Source organism: Monoraphidium neglectum, assembly GCF_000611645.1.
Source record: "Monoraphidium neglectum strain SAG 48.87 unplaced genomic scaffold scaffold00559, whole genome shotgun sequence".
Taxonomy (NCBI): domain Eukaryota; kingdom Viridiplantae; phylum Chlorophyta; class Chlorophyceae; order Sphaeropleales; family Selenastraceae; genus Monoraphidium; species Monoraphidium neglectum.
In genome coordinates, this window is record NW_014013069.1 from 1,561 (window position 1) to 16,520 (window position 14,960).

General features: G+C 61.8%; 3 protein-coding genes across 3 annotated transcripts; 1 reads left to right on the forward strand and 2 right to left on the reverse strand.

Moving 5' to 3' along the window:
- Nucleotides 1-546: 546 nt before the first annotated feature.
- Nucleotides 547-7,212, reverse strand: MNEG_4143 (tRNA guanosine-2'-O-methyltransferase TRM13 like protein; the record flags this gene model as incomplete). Its single annotated transcript, XM_014047377.1, has 7 exons — nucleotides 547-834; nucleotides 1,062-2,583; nucleotides 4,899-5,629; nucleotides 5,972-6,121; nucleotides 6,248-6,295; nucleotides 6,581-6,907; nucleotides 7,087-7,212. The coding sequence occupies 7 exons, from the start codon at nucleotides 7,210-7,212 to the stop codon at nucleotides 547-549; spliced, it is 3,192 nt and encodes a 1,063-aa protein (XP_013902831.1).
- Nucleotides 7,213-9,118: 1,906 nt separating this feature from the next.
- Nucleotides 9,119-11,489, reverse strand: MNEG_4144 (hypothetical protein; the record flags this gene model as incomplete). The annotated part of the gene is made up of 4 exons (XM_014047378.1): nucleotides 9,119-9,247; nucleotides 9,309-9,740; nucleotides 10,048-10,201; nucleotides 10,471-11,489. The coding sequence occupies 4 exons, from the start codon at nucleotides 11,487-11,489 to the stop codon at nucleotides 9,119-9,121; spliced, it is 1,734 nt and encodes a 577-aa protein (XP_013902832.1).
- A 2,372-nt stretch (nucleotides 11,490-13,861) lies between these two features.
- MNEG_4145 (Regulatory-associated protein) lies at nucleotides 13,862-14,939 on the forward strand (the record flags this gene model as incomplete). Its single annotated transcript, XM_014047379.1, has 4 exons — nucleotides 13,862-13,918; nucleotides 14,078-14,228; nucleotides 14,420-14,661; nucleotides 14,907-14,939. 4 exons carry the CDS (start codon nucleotides 13,862-13,864, stop codon nucleotides 14,937-14,939), a joined length of 483 nt encoding a protein of 160 aa, XP_013902833.1.
- Between the last annotated feature and the right edge of the window lie 21 nt (nucleotides 14,940-14,960).

The following is a 14,960-nucleotide window of genomic DNA, read 5'->3' on the forward strand; positions in this document are numbered from 1 at the left end:
AGCAAGGTGAAAACATTGAGGTTACTGTGACGAGCCAAGGTTCCCCGGCGCAAAACCACACGACGCTGCACGCTCTGCGAGCACAGCATGGGCGAATATGGACAGCCATCCCTGCTCCGATGCCAGCGCCGCCAGTGACCTTTTGAGACCCTGGGTTGCACCATGCACCGTGTGGTGCAGCATGGCCCCCAGGGATGCACCCTGACTCACTGGCACATGCATCTGCTGCACACGGCCTTGTGAAATACCCGCCTCAACGGAAAACTCAGGATAACTACACTACCACCTACAGCCGCCACTACCTACACTGCCTGGGCTTCAACACCCCTCAGTATACACACCGCATGGTACCCTTTGCATGCTAGACTGAACACCAGGATGAGAATGCCGACAAAGCGGCAGCAGAATGGCCCCATCATGTGTGGAGAAGGCCTGCAATGTGGAACGCTGCCATCACAGCAGAAGCCACCACCACTAGCACCACGTGCCTGCATGTCAAGGCAAGGCCCCTGAATTGTGCCCGCTCATCCCCATCTTTGCGCAGCATCACTTGACTCTGCCTTCCTGCGCCATGCAGCACACAAACAGCCGCTGCAGACCGCGCCACCGCCGGTTCAGCGTGGACGACGGGCGCGCCGCGTCCACAGTGCTGCGCTCCCCGGCCGCAAAGGCCCGCAGCGGCTCCACGGGGCCGTCCGCCTCCACAGCAGAACCGGCCGGCAGGGGGAGCTCAGAGACGGCGTGGTTGGGGCGCGGCAGTGCGTCCGCATGGGACCACACCGCGGGCTGCGGCACCGAGGGGCCCGTGCTTGTTTGCTTGACAAAAACGCCGCCCTGGAGAGGGATCGGCGGCGGGGGGCAACGAGGGGGGTGGTGCTGCAGGGTTGGTGGGAGAGGTGCCCATGGTGGCCTGGCGTAGGCTGCCCAGATCAACCGCGCCGCGAGCCGGCAGCCTATGCCCGTTCGCAAGCCAACTCGGGCTGAGCAACCACCCTGATTGCACAGTGCGCGGCCGCTCCCCCCCTCCTCTACGCGCCATGCACCCGTCGCGCCCCGCCCACCTTGCCCAACAAGCCTGAGCTGTCCTCGTTTGACGCCGCGTGCGCCGCGGCCGCAAACGGCGACGACGCCGACCCCCCGCTGGCGATGGTGGCGAGCCCGGCGGCCGCCGCGCGCAGCTGCAGCGCAGCGGGCCGTGGCGTGCCGGCCTCGTCGCCCTCGTCCGGGCCGTCTGCGATGTCGGCCAGGGACCTCTCCCTGTCGCGCGCGTCGTCGCGCGACGACACGCTGCTGTTGGAGGCGCGGCTGAGCGACACGGACGCGCGCGGCGTGCTGCCACGGCTGGCACTGCGCAGCGCCATCTCGTCCAGGGGCACACGCCCCAGCTCCTCCGCCCACGCGCTGCTGCTGGCCCCACTGTGCAGCCGCAGCGACGGCAGCGCCAGGGACGGGCCTTGCGCCAGGTCACCCGCACTGGAGGGGCCGTCCTCCGGGATAATTGGGGGGATGTCACTGGCTGCCACGCGATAGCTGCAGCTGCGGCCGCTTGCCAGCCGGGCTGCTGCAGAAAGAGGCGTCACAGGTGCTGCTGTTGCCGGCTCCAGTGAGACCGAGCCGTTGAGCCGGGCAGGGGGGGTCGCCGCGTCCTGAGGGCCGCCGCTCACGGCGGCCCCGTCAGGGCGCTGGTGGTCAGCTCCCGCCACCAGCCCGTCCATCGCGCTGCGCAGCTGCTCGCTGCTCACACCACCCGCGCCGTGCGGGCCGCCGCCCGATGAGGTGCCGCCGTCGTTGCAGCTGGCCATGCTGCGCAGGGGGGTGTTGTGCGGCGTGACAAGCCCGCTGGCCGGCGCGCCTGACGAGGGCCCCTCGCGCTGCAGCCGCGCCGCCGCCGCAACCGCTGTGGCGGCCTGTGCGGCGGCGGTGAGCGGTGCGCCGGCGCCTGGAGAGCTGAGTGACGCGGCCGCTGAGAGGCACAGGGGTGTCGGCGGCGGCGTTGCGGGCTGCGAGCGCACAAAGGGCAGCACGTCCTGGCTGCTGGCCCGGCTGTAGGCGGGCGTGGGCGGAGGCTCGCGCAGGCCGCTGCCCTCGGGGATGCGCGGCATGGGCGTCCGCGCCTCGTCGGTCGACACGCCCGCACTGCTGCCGCTGCCCAGGCTGCTGAGCCGCGCGGGCGTGCGGGACGCCGCGGCCGAGGCACCAGCCCCCGATGGCGGCGGAGCAGAGGTGGCCTCGTCATCGCTGGCCAGCCCGGCCCCCGAGCCAGACCCCTGAGACAGCGCAGCAGTCGGCTCTGCGAGCGAGGGGCAGGGCGTGATGGGCGCCAGCCGCCGCCGCGCGTCCCGCCCGCCCGCGCCACTGCCGCCGCCACCGGCCGCCACCGCAACCGCCGCGGCCTCTTCCAGCTCAGCGTCCTCCGCCACCCCCCGTGCCAGCACGGTGGCAAAGATGTCGGCTGTCAGAGATGACACGTAGCCCGCCTCGTCCACGGCAGCAGGCGCCGGCACCTTGCCGCCACCGAGCCGTGCCCAGCCCGGTAGCCGCCAGCGGGCGCCTGCGCTGTACTTGCGGGCTGGTGCCTGGTCCCTGCCAGCGTCAGCGCTAGCGTTAGTGCCGACGCTGGCGGTTCTTGTCGCCGCTGCTGCAGCGCCGTTGGCCACTGCCTTTCCGCGGCGATGCGTATGCTGATGCTCGTGCTGCGCATGCCGCTGATCTTTGCCTGCCATCCCGCCTGCCGCCCCTGGTGTGAACGCCACTGCATCGGCCACCGTCACATCATCCGCTACCAAGTGCAGCCGCTTGCGAGCACGCTCGTCCTCTAGATGTGCGTCATCAGGATGAGGGTGCTTGGCGGCGGCAGCACCGACTGCGTCGCGCGCGGTCTCCATTGCACCTTGCAGCACGAGCAGTGAGATGCGTGCGCGCGTGCGCCGGCCGGTGAGGACCAACGCCGGTTGCAGGGCTTCGATATTCAGCTGATACGTGCGACTGGTAAACCACAAAGGCTGCGGAGTAGAGTGCAGCTTGTGATAGGAGAGCCTGGGCGGGGTCGCAAGCTGGGTTGCACACCTTAGAGCAGCGCTGGAGGCTTCTGTGGGAACTAAGAGATGAATAGTGAGCGCGTGACGGGCCCTCGACAACGACTACACGGCTGTGGTGTGGGACATCACCGAAAGCTCTCGGGTTGTGGTTATGGCTCCATATGCAGTCCAGGAAGAAGATACACGATATGAGCTACGATGAAGGGCGCGCACGCAGCTCTGGACATCTGGTTGGCAGGAGCGACGGCGGCGCGGGCGTCACTGCGAGTAATGGCAGGTGGGCATGTATAAAAGAGAGGGGGACCTTCAACGTCCTGGCTCCATACCTCAAGTCAAGGCGCGCATGATTTGCACAGAAACTAGAGTGAGGCGATGTGCTGCACGTGACACAAGAGTGCTGAGCTTGGGAGCTGGGCAAAACAGTCGCCCGGCACCGGCTTGCTGTCGCTGCCAGGGAGTAGCTGGCCAAGCTCCCGCTGGACCACTTGCACCCCACGAAAAGGCTGGCAGCACCCAAGTGCACACAAGTGGTCAGGTACTTGCATATTTGAATATGGTCCTATGTCAATGCTGGGGTGGCGTTGTCAGAGATGTCACTGAGGTGTTTTGCCTAGTGGATGGAGAGGTGCCAGCAGGAGGCGTCTTCTGGCCTGCAACCGTGTGCGTTGCTCTACATCATTCAAAAAATCCTGGGACACGCCATGCCGAGCTAAAGTATATGTCCTTTCATTGGCCTGAGAAGCTCTGAGATGAATTGATTTGCACAAAAAACCCAAGCATGCTCGCGCAAAAACCAGTTGCGGCTCATGGCCTGGATCGATACCGCCTACTTGCTGCAGCCGCCACAGTGGCCTGCCAGGTGGCCAGCCAGTGGCTTTGGTGTCTGCCACATAGTGGGTGTGCATACATGGTGATCGTTCGGCTGCTCAGAGCACCCCGTATGCACTGGTTTACCACCAACTTGGACCTGCTCAGCCTTCTGCACAGGGACATGTGACGAACGGCAGCTGATGCCCTCGCCCCCAATTCTGTGAAAAGTGGCATGCATGACGGCTTCGAGCCCCTGACACCCGCATGTGCCCGCCCCTTTCTCTCTCACCTCTCAGTACCCCTCTCTGTTTGTTTGGCAAAAGAGTGAAGGGAGGTGGCAAGGGTGCGCGGCCGGAAGAGGGCATTGGCTAGGAAAGTGCAACAGCACTTCCTTAGTCTGTGGCATCGATCAAGGCACACCAACACCAATGGCTGGATCAACCCCCTTCACGCCTGTGTTCCTGCGCCCCTATTTCAACTTCTACGCGGCAAGCACGTCGCTTTTGTTGCTGGTGGAGGGCGCCGCCCAAGGGGCACTGCGTAGCACTGCGCAGCCCCCTAACAACCTGCTCGTCTACGTGGGCGAGGCAAGCCAAAGGTGGCTTTTAGTCCTGAGGGCATTCATGAAGCAGCCCCCAAGCGCAGTGCACATCTAGCCGCTGTGACGCTGCTGCAGTGGTCTGCACGAATGGCCAACAGCGCAATGGTGCTTTTCGGACGCCACAAGCCCTGTGGGCTGCCACAAGCCCCTTTTGCACTGCCGTGCACGCCCGTTTTGCATGGCCCAGCTTCCAAACATGCATGATGGTTCTGCAATGCCACCATTGCGGTTTCCCCATTTCTTTGCCAGCTTGCTTGATGGATGCCACTTTCTGACGGACCTTGGTATCCAGAAACACTGGAACACACGCATCTGATGGACGCCTGGGCATGTGCATGCAGATGATGGCTGTGGCTTGCACTTGCAGTCGTGCTCATGGCTCACAGCAAAGATTATTTACTTGTGTGATTGAAGCAGGGCCCAACACCTCCTTGCCACCTCTTCCTTACCGTCCCAGAGCCAGCACCAGGGCGGTGTTCTCGCCAGTGCAGCGCGAGTCGATGTACTCAACAACCTCAACACTGCCTGCCACAGTGCCCTGCGCAGCCGGGGTCATGGCCCCCGCCGCCGCTGCCAGCTCAGCCAGCCGTGCCGCCCTGCCGGCATCGATGAGCTGCTTGCAGCGCAAGCCGAATGCCATGCGCTCCTCGCGGGTCTCAAATATGTCGGCTGGATGGAAGTTCAGCGGTAGGGCACATGCGCTGGTGGAGCTGGCAGGCGCATCGCCACCGCCACCAGTGCTGCAGCTGCCGGCACCCTGAGAGTGCACACGGTCACCGCTCTGCTCACCCTCCTCACCGTCCAGCGCTGCGCCGGCCGGTGTGGTGTGGCCGCAGAGCGCCCAAGAGGTGCACCATGCCAGGACTTCAAACTCCCAGGGCGCAATGCCGAACGCGGCCAGGAACCGCTTGCCCACATAGGTGCGCCAGCAGCAGCGGTGGTGGCAGCATGTCGCAATAGCTAGGCCGCGCAGTCGAAAGCACCTCGAGGGGCCTTGCCCTGAAGCCTCGTGTCCATGCTGTGGCAAGCTGCCCTGAGCTTGGTGCTGCTGCTGCTGCTGCTGCTGCTGGTGCTGCTGCTCCCTTGCCAGGGCAGTAATGCAGGCCCGGAGCGCCATGTCCGTGGCAGCACCACAGAGATGCTTGCCGTGCGCGACCCAGGGCACCAAGTCACCCAGCGGCTGCAGCGGTGGCAGAGGCACCGGCGAAACGCCTGTGGGCAAGCGGGCACCCTGCCGCTGCTGCTGCTGCTGCTGCTGCTGCTGCTGCTGGTGATGGTGGTGATGTTGCTGCTCTTCCTCCTTTGCCCCATGCAGCTGCTGCTGCTGCCCCGGCAGCCGCTGCTTGCACTGCCAATACTCAGGAAAATCTGGTCTCTGTGGCCTGGGCGGCCTGACCAGTGGCGCAGCCGTGTCGGCGTGGTGCATCAGCAGCGCTGTGGCGTCCAGGTCGGAAAGGTCGCAGGCCACTCGCGTGAGGGCTGTGTGCCGCAGCCTCCGATCCGCCTTGAGGGTGAAGTTCACCTGCCGGTCCAGCAGCACCAGGCGCCGCGCCCCCGTCTGCCCCGCCAGCCAGGCTGACAGCCAGCCCTTTCCGGCGCCCAGCTCCACAAACACGGTGGCGCAGGGCTCCGCCAGCAGGCCCACACGATCCATGTTGGCCACGAGCGATGCCTGGCAGGGCGCACAGGGATCGAACGGTCTCATTCAACAGGATGTGAGCGGATGCCCTGCCAAGCGCCCACCACCTCTGGCATACCATGACAATTGCAACCGATGTCCCCATGACATGGTGCCCACCTGCTGGAACACGTGCTTCGCATTGAACGGGTTCATAGGGTCCGCCTCCTGGAGGTTGGGAAGGGGGAGAGACACGGGGCATCAAGTGGGAGCATAGCCGCGGAGGGGTGGGACATTGGCTAAAGAGATGCGATAAGCGAGGGTGTTGAGGAGGATCACGGTAGCTCGTGTGGCCGACCCCACCACGCGCATGAGCTAGTGACGGACGGCTGGGCGGCCAGCCGTAACAAGGTGCGCGTGCGCCCTTCTCAACAATTCACGCTGCTCCAGCTGGCGCGACCCACCATGCACGCCCCTGCCAAAGCAAAGCCGTCGCCCAGGGTGGAGACTCACCATGGCACGAGAACGCAGCTCGCTGTCATCCTCCGCATCAGCGCCCCCCAGCACACGCCGCACCCGTGGGTGGGCCGCCAGCAGTGCTGCATGTGCCGCGTCCGCCTTGGCCACCAGCGCCAGCAGCGCCTCGCGCCCCGCCATCACCCCAAGCTGCAAGCGCCGGCTTGAGATGCCCTTGGCAAAGGGGTCAGCCGCAATCGCCTCGTAAACGTCAGCCAGCGCATGGCTGGGGGCGCCCCCACCATGTGCGCTCGCCCTATAGCCGTTCAGCCCTTCCTCAATGTCGCTGCCGATGTTGATGCCTGGTCGGTTGAAGGGCTGTGCCTGTTGCGAGGCGGGTGCGGGGGTAAAGGTGTGCCAAGGGGCGTACGAGAGGCGACGAGTTGTGACAGTGCCCCAAAACCGGGCCGCCTGGGCCACCGCGAATCATATCATTGCAATCGTCACGGCCTGGTGGCGTCCCCGTGCTGCTGCAGTACGCTGCGCTCTTGGCTGGCGCCCACCTTGACAGAGGCGGCGACCTTAGCACTGGTGCACTTGCGCAGGTGGCTCTCCAGAGAGCTCACAGCCACCGTGCTGGGGGCCACAGGACACAGACAGTTCCATGAAATGTGTGAGGAGGGGTTCATTTGCACTCTGCACTTGGGGGACAGAATCAAGCATGCGGGCAAGCACAACACACGGCAGGCTGAGGCGACTCACTGGCGTGGGTCAGCCGGGCACGGCACGCGGCACTCGGTGGCTCCCCCATGGTCGTGACAGAGGCTTTGGCCCGGAGGCGTCTTTTTGTTGCAGGGTCGCTGGCGGTGCTTGAGCCACATGGTGCAGCCGCCGGATTTCTGCCGAGTTGGCTCAGGCGCCGGAGGTGGAGCAGCGCCGGGCGCTGCTGCTGTGGTGGCTGGCGCAGCCCGCGCTTCTTCCTGATCAGCATTCATTGAGAATGTGCGAAAGCTTTGACTCTATTGTGTTCAGCAAAGACCAGGACTTGCTGCGCTCGCCAAAGTTGCGATCTTGTGTAAATTTTACCGTAGCATTACTGCATACTCGTACAGCAGGCTGACTCATGTATGATAAATGAAGTCGTACTCAGATGACGTACGGTATCAGCTGCAGTCGCAACAGCCAGAGCAAGCGTGGGCACGTGCGCATCTCTCAGCGCGATGACAGGTCGATGCATGGGGACCGATGCGCCAGCACATGAGCACCCGGTACTGGCAATCACTGTGCGACATGGGGCAGCAACCGCATACATATCCAGTAGAATGCCAGCTATCAACACCACAGAGGCGGCCCTCGGCTGCTCGCTAGCACACTTCCTGCTGTTGACTCTCCTGCTCATGAGCAGGCAGCCCGCCAAAATGCGCGGCCACGTGCGCCCGCACCATCGCCTGGGCGCAGATTGACTGATCTGGTAACACCATTTCACGAGTAATGACGGAGTTTTGTCAGTCATAGGCGGAGGGACACACAGCAGTGAGCGCTTGAAGGAAACTTGACTTGCGCGCTTGATATTGTTGGCCTATGCGCTGAGCGCAACGCCTCAGAGTGGGCACGAATCGACCTTGCGATGCAAACCCAAGGAAGAAAACTCTTTGTGCTGGCATACTAAACAGCACAGATAGAACCCAAGTATGCTGAGGTTTGAGTTCACGGCCCACGCCTGCATGGATGGCTCTCTGCTGGAACGGGCCATGTAGTGGTGCTTGAGGAAAGGAAACTACGCCTGCCTCTACCATGTCCTGGAAACAAGCCCCAAAGTATATAAGGAAGAAATTGGTGTGCACTCGGTGCAGTATGATGCTGGACCCATGCCAAATGTCATGCCCACGGTTTATGCTGGCAAGGCAAGGACTGCCGTTAAAGCTCATTCATGGCGGCATGGCCAGTGGTAAGATCACGTTGTGCGCTACGAGGATTGTTTGGCCGTGCAATGGCACACATGTGACCGGCTACCAGCATCAACGTCAACAACATGCTCGCACTCCGAACATCCTCCCGACCGCACGTTCCAGCGCGCGCAACTGGCATACGCATTGCAGGCTGAACCCTTGGGGCCTTGCCGTGTGAACATGCAGCAACAGGTTGCCGCCTGGCTGCTCAGTACTCCATCCGCTGACTACTTGCGGCGCGTACTGGCTGTGGTGCCGTTGCTCGACGACCCCACTGTTGCGCGCGTGCTCGTAGGGATCAAGGCCGCCACCACCGCCGCCTGATCATCATGTGCAACCTTCTTGGCCGCAACCACGTAGTTGGTGCTGTACAACAGGTAAGATGCCGGGAGGGGTGCAGAGCAGGTTGAGGACGAGCGCGTCTTGAATCAGGTATTATCTCTACACAATGCAGGTCCATGGCCCACCCAATACTGTTCCTAGATCTGGCGCGGCCAAGACCATCAGCATTCACTGCACCCATTTTTGCAGCCGAGCGCCCCTTGCAATGCAAGCCCCAGCTTGCCTGCGAATGTTGAGAGCATGCTTGATAACCACCACCTGTGGAGGGGGAGTGGCGTCCACCAAACCAAATTGTTGCGGTAAATCAATTGATTGAGGATGCCAGCACAACAACAAGCAACGGCGTCAGCAGCACAGTCGGCTGCCTCCACAGCAGCATCAGCAGCCGCCGCAGCAGCCGCAGCAGCCGCAGCAGCCGCAACAGCAGCAGCAGCTGTGGTGCAGCAGCAGCCAATCCATGCTATTTGATGTGACTGCAAGAACATGCCACCAACCAGCATTGGCACCACAGTGTAGAGCCACACTCCGATGAAGAGCCACAGGTATGAAGCCACGTGCACCACCACGCCGTGCAGGGTGTGGGGGATCGTGGGACTCCGCATGCCGTACAGGTGGCGCCGGCATGTGTTGCGGGTCACCTCAAAGCACACCAGCACTGTGACCATCAGCAGCAGGTTCGCGCGCCCCATGCCGTCGATGACGGCACGTTGCAGCGGGTGGTTGTAGCAGGGCACACCCAGCGTGCCCAGGGCGCCGTACAGCATGGGCAAAAATATGTAGGAGATCAGAGACACAGTGGATACGAGGTGCGCCTCCCAGCACCCAAACAAGACCATGAGCGATCGCCAGTTGCAAGGCATGCTGCCGCTCGCCAGCTCCCGCAGTGAATAGGCCGTGTCAGCGATGCCGCGCATGTGACGCTCAGACTGGAACAAGCGTTTGGGGGTGGTGGCACTCGCATTAGCAGCCACTCGCACGGGAATGGGCCACTTAGTCAAGTTTGATAAACTCTGAACTTGTTGCAATGCATGGGCAACCCTCAGGAGGGCTCCGATTGCATGGGTTGATAGGAGAGTAAGGAAGACGTGCTGCTGCTCCCATGTACCCGTGGACCGTGCTGCCGCTGCTGTTGATGCAAGCCATCCATGAAATTGAGGGCATCATCATCATCCTCCCATACGGGCCTGCTGCCCACACCCTGAGCGAGCTCTCTTGCACCACGCCTCTGCATACCTGCGTGAAGCGCGCCTTGCAGCTGGCAAAGAAACCGTCTGCGTTGACGTGCCCCATGTTGATTGGGGCGAATATGGGGTAGAGCCGCGCCGAACCATGTGTCTTGGAGTAGGCTTTGATGAAGGTGTGCATGTCCTCGCCAATGGCATCCGGCCTGCGTGGCAATCGGGGTTGGTTTGGGTTGGGCACACTTACAGGCCTGGTCAGGATCTGGAAGGTGTCGGGGCAGGCAGGAGCGAGGAGCGGTTTGGAGCCAGGGGTGTTAAGCAACATGCCACCGAAGTCTGCAGAGCATTAAATCTGTTCAAGGTGTGAAGGATACTTATAGCTGCATGCCAATCCGCCCCCATTCTCTTCTGGGAGCCTGCAGCCTGCCGCCTGGTGGGGCACACCTCTGGACCCGCTGCGCCCAAGACCCCGCACCACGTGTCCCAGTAGCCCATGGAGGTCGCCAGGGCCAGCGACAGGCTGTAATTGGAGATGGGGAACCCCACCCCTGTCCAGTTGTTGAGGTTTTGCATTGCAAGTGCTGCCCAGGTAAAGTCGGTGACGCGCACGAGGCTCGGCACCTCCGCGCCGTTCTGCTCAAATAGCACTGGTGCCGCATACACATGGTCGGCCGCGCTGCTGCCCACGTCGGCCGTGGTGGCCTCGAGCTGTGTCACGTAAGCGGGCGGCACCAGCGCGTCCGCGTCCATGATGGTCAGCAGATAGCGCGCGTGGTCCGAGGGCGGCACAGCCGCCGCAAACTGGCGGACGGCCGCGTTGACGTTTGAGGCCTTGCCGGGCATCTCGTTGACGGGATCAAGGGAGTGCAGCGTGAAGAGGATGGCCTTGAAGCGAAGGCAAAAGCGCTCCTGCAGCTGCACCGCCTTGCGCTCTGCCGCAGCCTCCTTCTCCTCCATCGCCAGCAGGATGGTATAGTGGGTTGCGTGGCGGTGCGATGCGAGGCGGTCAAGCGTGGCGGCCAGCACCTCCAAGTCTTCACGGAAGTTTGGGATCACAAAAACATGGCGCCATGCCGGCGCGTCGTCCACGCGCAGCAGCAAGTAAGATGTGTCGTCGCCGCACTGATTGCCACAGCCACATGCAGGCGCCGGCCTGCCACCGCAGCAGCTCCCACAGGCGATGCTGACAACACCACTGGCGTCGCCCAGGAACGCGTCGCTGCCAGACGAGTGTGGCAGCACGCGGGCGCGCAGCTTGCGAACAGCGCTGATCATTCGCGCCGCCTGGCCGAAGGCATTGAACAGGTTGATGCTGGTGAAAAACGCCAGGAACCATAGGGCGGAGCCGTTGGGTGTGCAGGGCGCCGTGACGACGATCGCCACTGCTGACAGCACGATCACAACAATTAACTGCTTGTATGCGTAGAGCGGCGGCTCCGATGACAGCTGGATTGAACGTGGCGACATGTCGCCGGCTGCTGTGGGCGCGCCCATGCTGCCGGCGTCTTGGTTGCCAACAACGAACACTCCTGATGATGACGCGCAGCGTCGCCGTTTGTGCCGGCTGCACGGTCTGCATGGCCGCCGGCGGCACGGTAGAGCAGAAATAGTAATAGTTATATTATGTGTGATATGATGGCTGCTGATAATAAGAAGCCAGGGGCACGCAGGAAAACACGAGTGCATCACGAAGTGCATGAATTGGCGGGATGGATTGTTGCATGATCACTCACCTGCTCCAGCCGCCAATCCAGCTGATATATTTGACGCACGCTTAAGAATAGTTGTGCCGCTCTGGACTCCGAAATCCGCAGATCAGTGTCGCAAAGTCAGCGGTCAGCTGTCACTGCATCATATATGTACCGCGAGTATTCCGAAACGCCACAGTGTATGATTTATTCTGTGCCTCTACCACGCACGACGTTTGATTCGACATACGGTATGCCCAATTCTGCGGGCGCTGCGGCATCGTGCCATGTGACCAGCCCAAACATTGCCGAAATGGATTGGTGGCACCATGTGGTACTGCCTGCTGCGTATCCTTAGGCTGTCAGCATGAATAATCAGTTTACCCATGAAATAGCTTGTGAGGTGCTTGGGGCCACCAGGGCATGCCTGAACTTACAGTAGAGAACGCTACTGTAGATGAAGCACCAAAATGGGCTGTGCATGAGCTCTGAAGCCTTGCCTGGAATCATGAGAGCAAATGAGTTCGTTTGAAAAATTTGTAGCCTGCAAGCAGAGCTACGCACCGTGGGCGTTGCAGGGGTAGTGGCTATGATAATGTGAGTGCGCAGTGCAGGACCGTAGTGCAATGCTCGTACTGGGGCCTTCATCCAATATTGCTGATCCCCTCTTCATACACGTCTTGGTGTTAGCCATTGCACTCATGATGTGTCTATCCCAATACATTTGTCCACCCTAAACCCATTTTTTTGTCCACCCTGGGAATTTCCCAGTCTAAAAGACACTGATGCTTTCCTAGAAATTATAAGCCTGTCCACCCAAAACTACGAATTTTCATTGGCTACGATAGACCTGACATGCATTTAGTGGAACATTCACTTCATGTGGACTCTATCAGAGTTCAGTCCTGGACGCAATTGCGGCACATTGTTGAAACGCGTAGCGTACATAGCCTGCTCCCCACCCCTGCACCGCCCACCCTCAACAACGTGACGGCCATTCACACACGCCTTGATTCACCTGCTGCAGGCACCTCCTGCAGGCACCTCCTAACCCCAAATTACCTCGCGTAACAGGTGTTCATCCCACACGCATGCGGTGCACCCAGGCACATGCACATACACTTGTGGACCAACCTGCTCAGCCCTCTGGCGTTTACTTATGATATTCCCTCATTCAAATCACACAGAATCAGACCCCAAAACAAGGGAAAACAATATGTTCGCCAGACAGGGGCGTCTCCAACCTATGCGCGCGTGGTGTTGATGGGTTCACTGGCCGGCAGATTGCAGTCTACGTCTCTGAAGCCAAACTTGCTCCACGTGGACGCAACCTCAAGCAAAAAACTGTTGGGACAAGTACATTCGCAGTACTACAGCCCCTTGCCGCTGCATCTCATCTGTTGCACAACGGCACGGCCTGGGCAGGGCAACATCAAGCATCGTAACCCGAGTGCCGCAACGCGGGCGCAGCGGCACCGGACGTGTGCTAAAGCAGGTTGCGGCCGACCTTCGAGAGGAGCGTACCGGCAATGGTATTGAAGTTGCTGATTAAGCGGCCGTTCGCTCACAGGTGGCCAAAGATGATCTAGACATTAGTGCAGGACCGCACGAGCAGGCGCGGCAACCAGCTTGCACGCTCAAGCAGTTATGGAGGAGGACGAGCACGGAGGACGCTTCGTTTTGAGGCAACTCAGCAGTGTTGGGGGCCCAGGGTTGCTCGCACAGCCCAGCGGCAGCCTCCCCGACGAGTTGATCCGCAGGCTGAGCGTATATGATCCGGTAAGTGATCAAACACGCTCTGGTGCACGGTCTACTTAGATCTCGGCTCACTTGGGGGCCCACATGCCTATCTTAGGCTGCCAACGAGGGTGCCAGCACCTCAGGAAGGCTAAGTGTGCGGCTATTCTGCCAGGTGATTGCTGCAGAGTGCTTGATGTTCTTGCCCGAGTGCTCGCGCCTGGGGCGGGTCGTCGGCAGCGTGCTCCTGCTGCCGGTTTCAGGCGCATGCAATTACACTACACCTGTAAGGAGTGATGTGGGTTGGCAGTAGCCACACACGGCGCGCAATTCGTCTCTGCACCATGATGAGGCTTTTGACTGTGCTTGGTTGTGTAGGAGCGGCATGAGGCGGGCGATGGCGCGTCAGCGGGCGACACGAGAGGCACAGGGCGCTCGCTCATGGTGGTCAACAAGTGGCGGCAAAAAGAAAAGCTCAAAACCACGGCGGTGGCACTGGTGAGGAGCCGCACGACTGGAACCTGCAGCCCCCGCCGCCTTGAGGCGAGCTGGCGCCCACAGCACATAGCAACAGCAGTGCTCATCTTCGCAGCTTGTCGCCGTTGCGGTCATGCCGCAGCCCCGGCCCACCGTTGCCGTTTTGTGCCGCTGCCTCAGGTGCTGTGTCTCAACATCGGGGTGGACCCGCCGGACGTGGTGAAGATCTCGCCCTGCGCGCGCCTGGAGTGCTGGGTGGACCCCCTCAGCATGCAGCCTGCCAAAGCGTTGGAGACCATTGGTGCGCGGCCAGGCGGCAATGCGGGCGCATGTGGGTTTGAAGCGTGGATCACTCTGCAGCCTGATGATGTGAGGCATGGGGGCGAGCCTGTCACACAGCATTGTGGTAGGCCGTGGCTCGCCATACAGCATCAAGCGCAGCAGCTTGCGGCTTGCTGGTTGTCTGAACCCCAACGCCTGACTGCCACGGCTGTGTGCCGTCCCTTTCGCGCTGGTGTGCAGGCAAGAACCTCCAGGCACAATACGAGCGGTGGCAGCCCCGGGCCAAGTACAAGATGCACCTGGACCCGACCCTGGACGACGTCAAGAAGCTCGCCGCGTCATGCCGCCGCACAGCCAAGCAGGAGCGCGTGCTGTTCCACTACAACGGCCACGGCGTGCCGCGCCCCACGGTCAACGGCGAGATATGGGTCTTCAACAGCAGGCAAGCAGCGGGGGCGGCAGAGTTGAGGGATGCGACAGAAGTTGGCGAGATGGCAGGGTGGTTGGCGTGGGGGCATGCGGGGCAAGTCATCGGAGGGAGGCAGGAGGGAAGCGGCCCCGAGGCGAGCCAGCAGCCGTGCAAGCAGCGCACCCCAAGCCTTCCAGCAGCTTGCAAAAAGTCTTTTGTGTTTGTGCTCGCATTCCACCATCTTGCTGGTCAGGCCGTGCGTTCGCGGCCCTGCTTTCACCGCTGCCGCCCTCCACCCTTCCCCCCGCCACCACGCAGATACACGCAGTACATCCCGCTCTCAATCTATGAGCTGCAGGCCTGGCTGGGCAC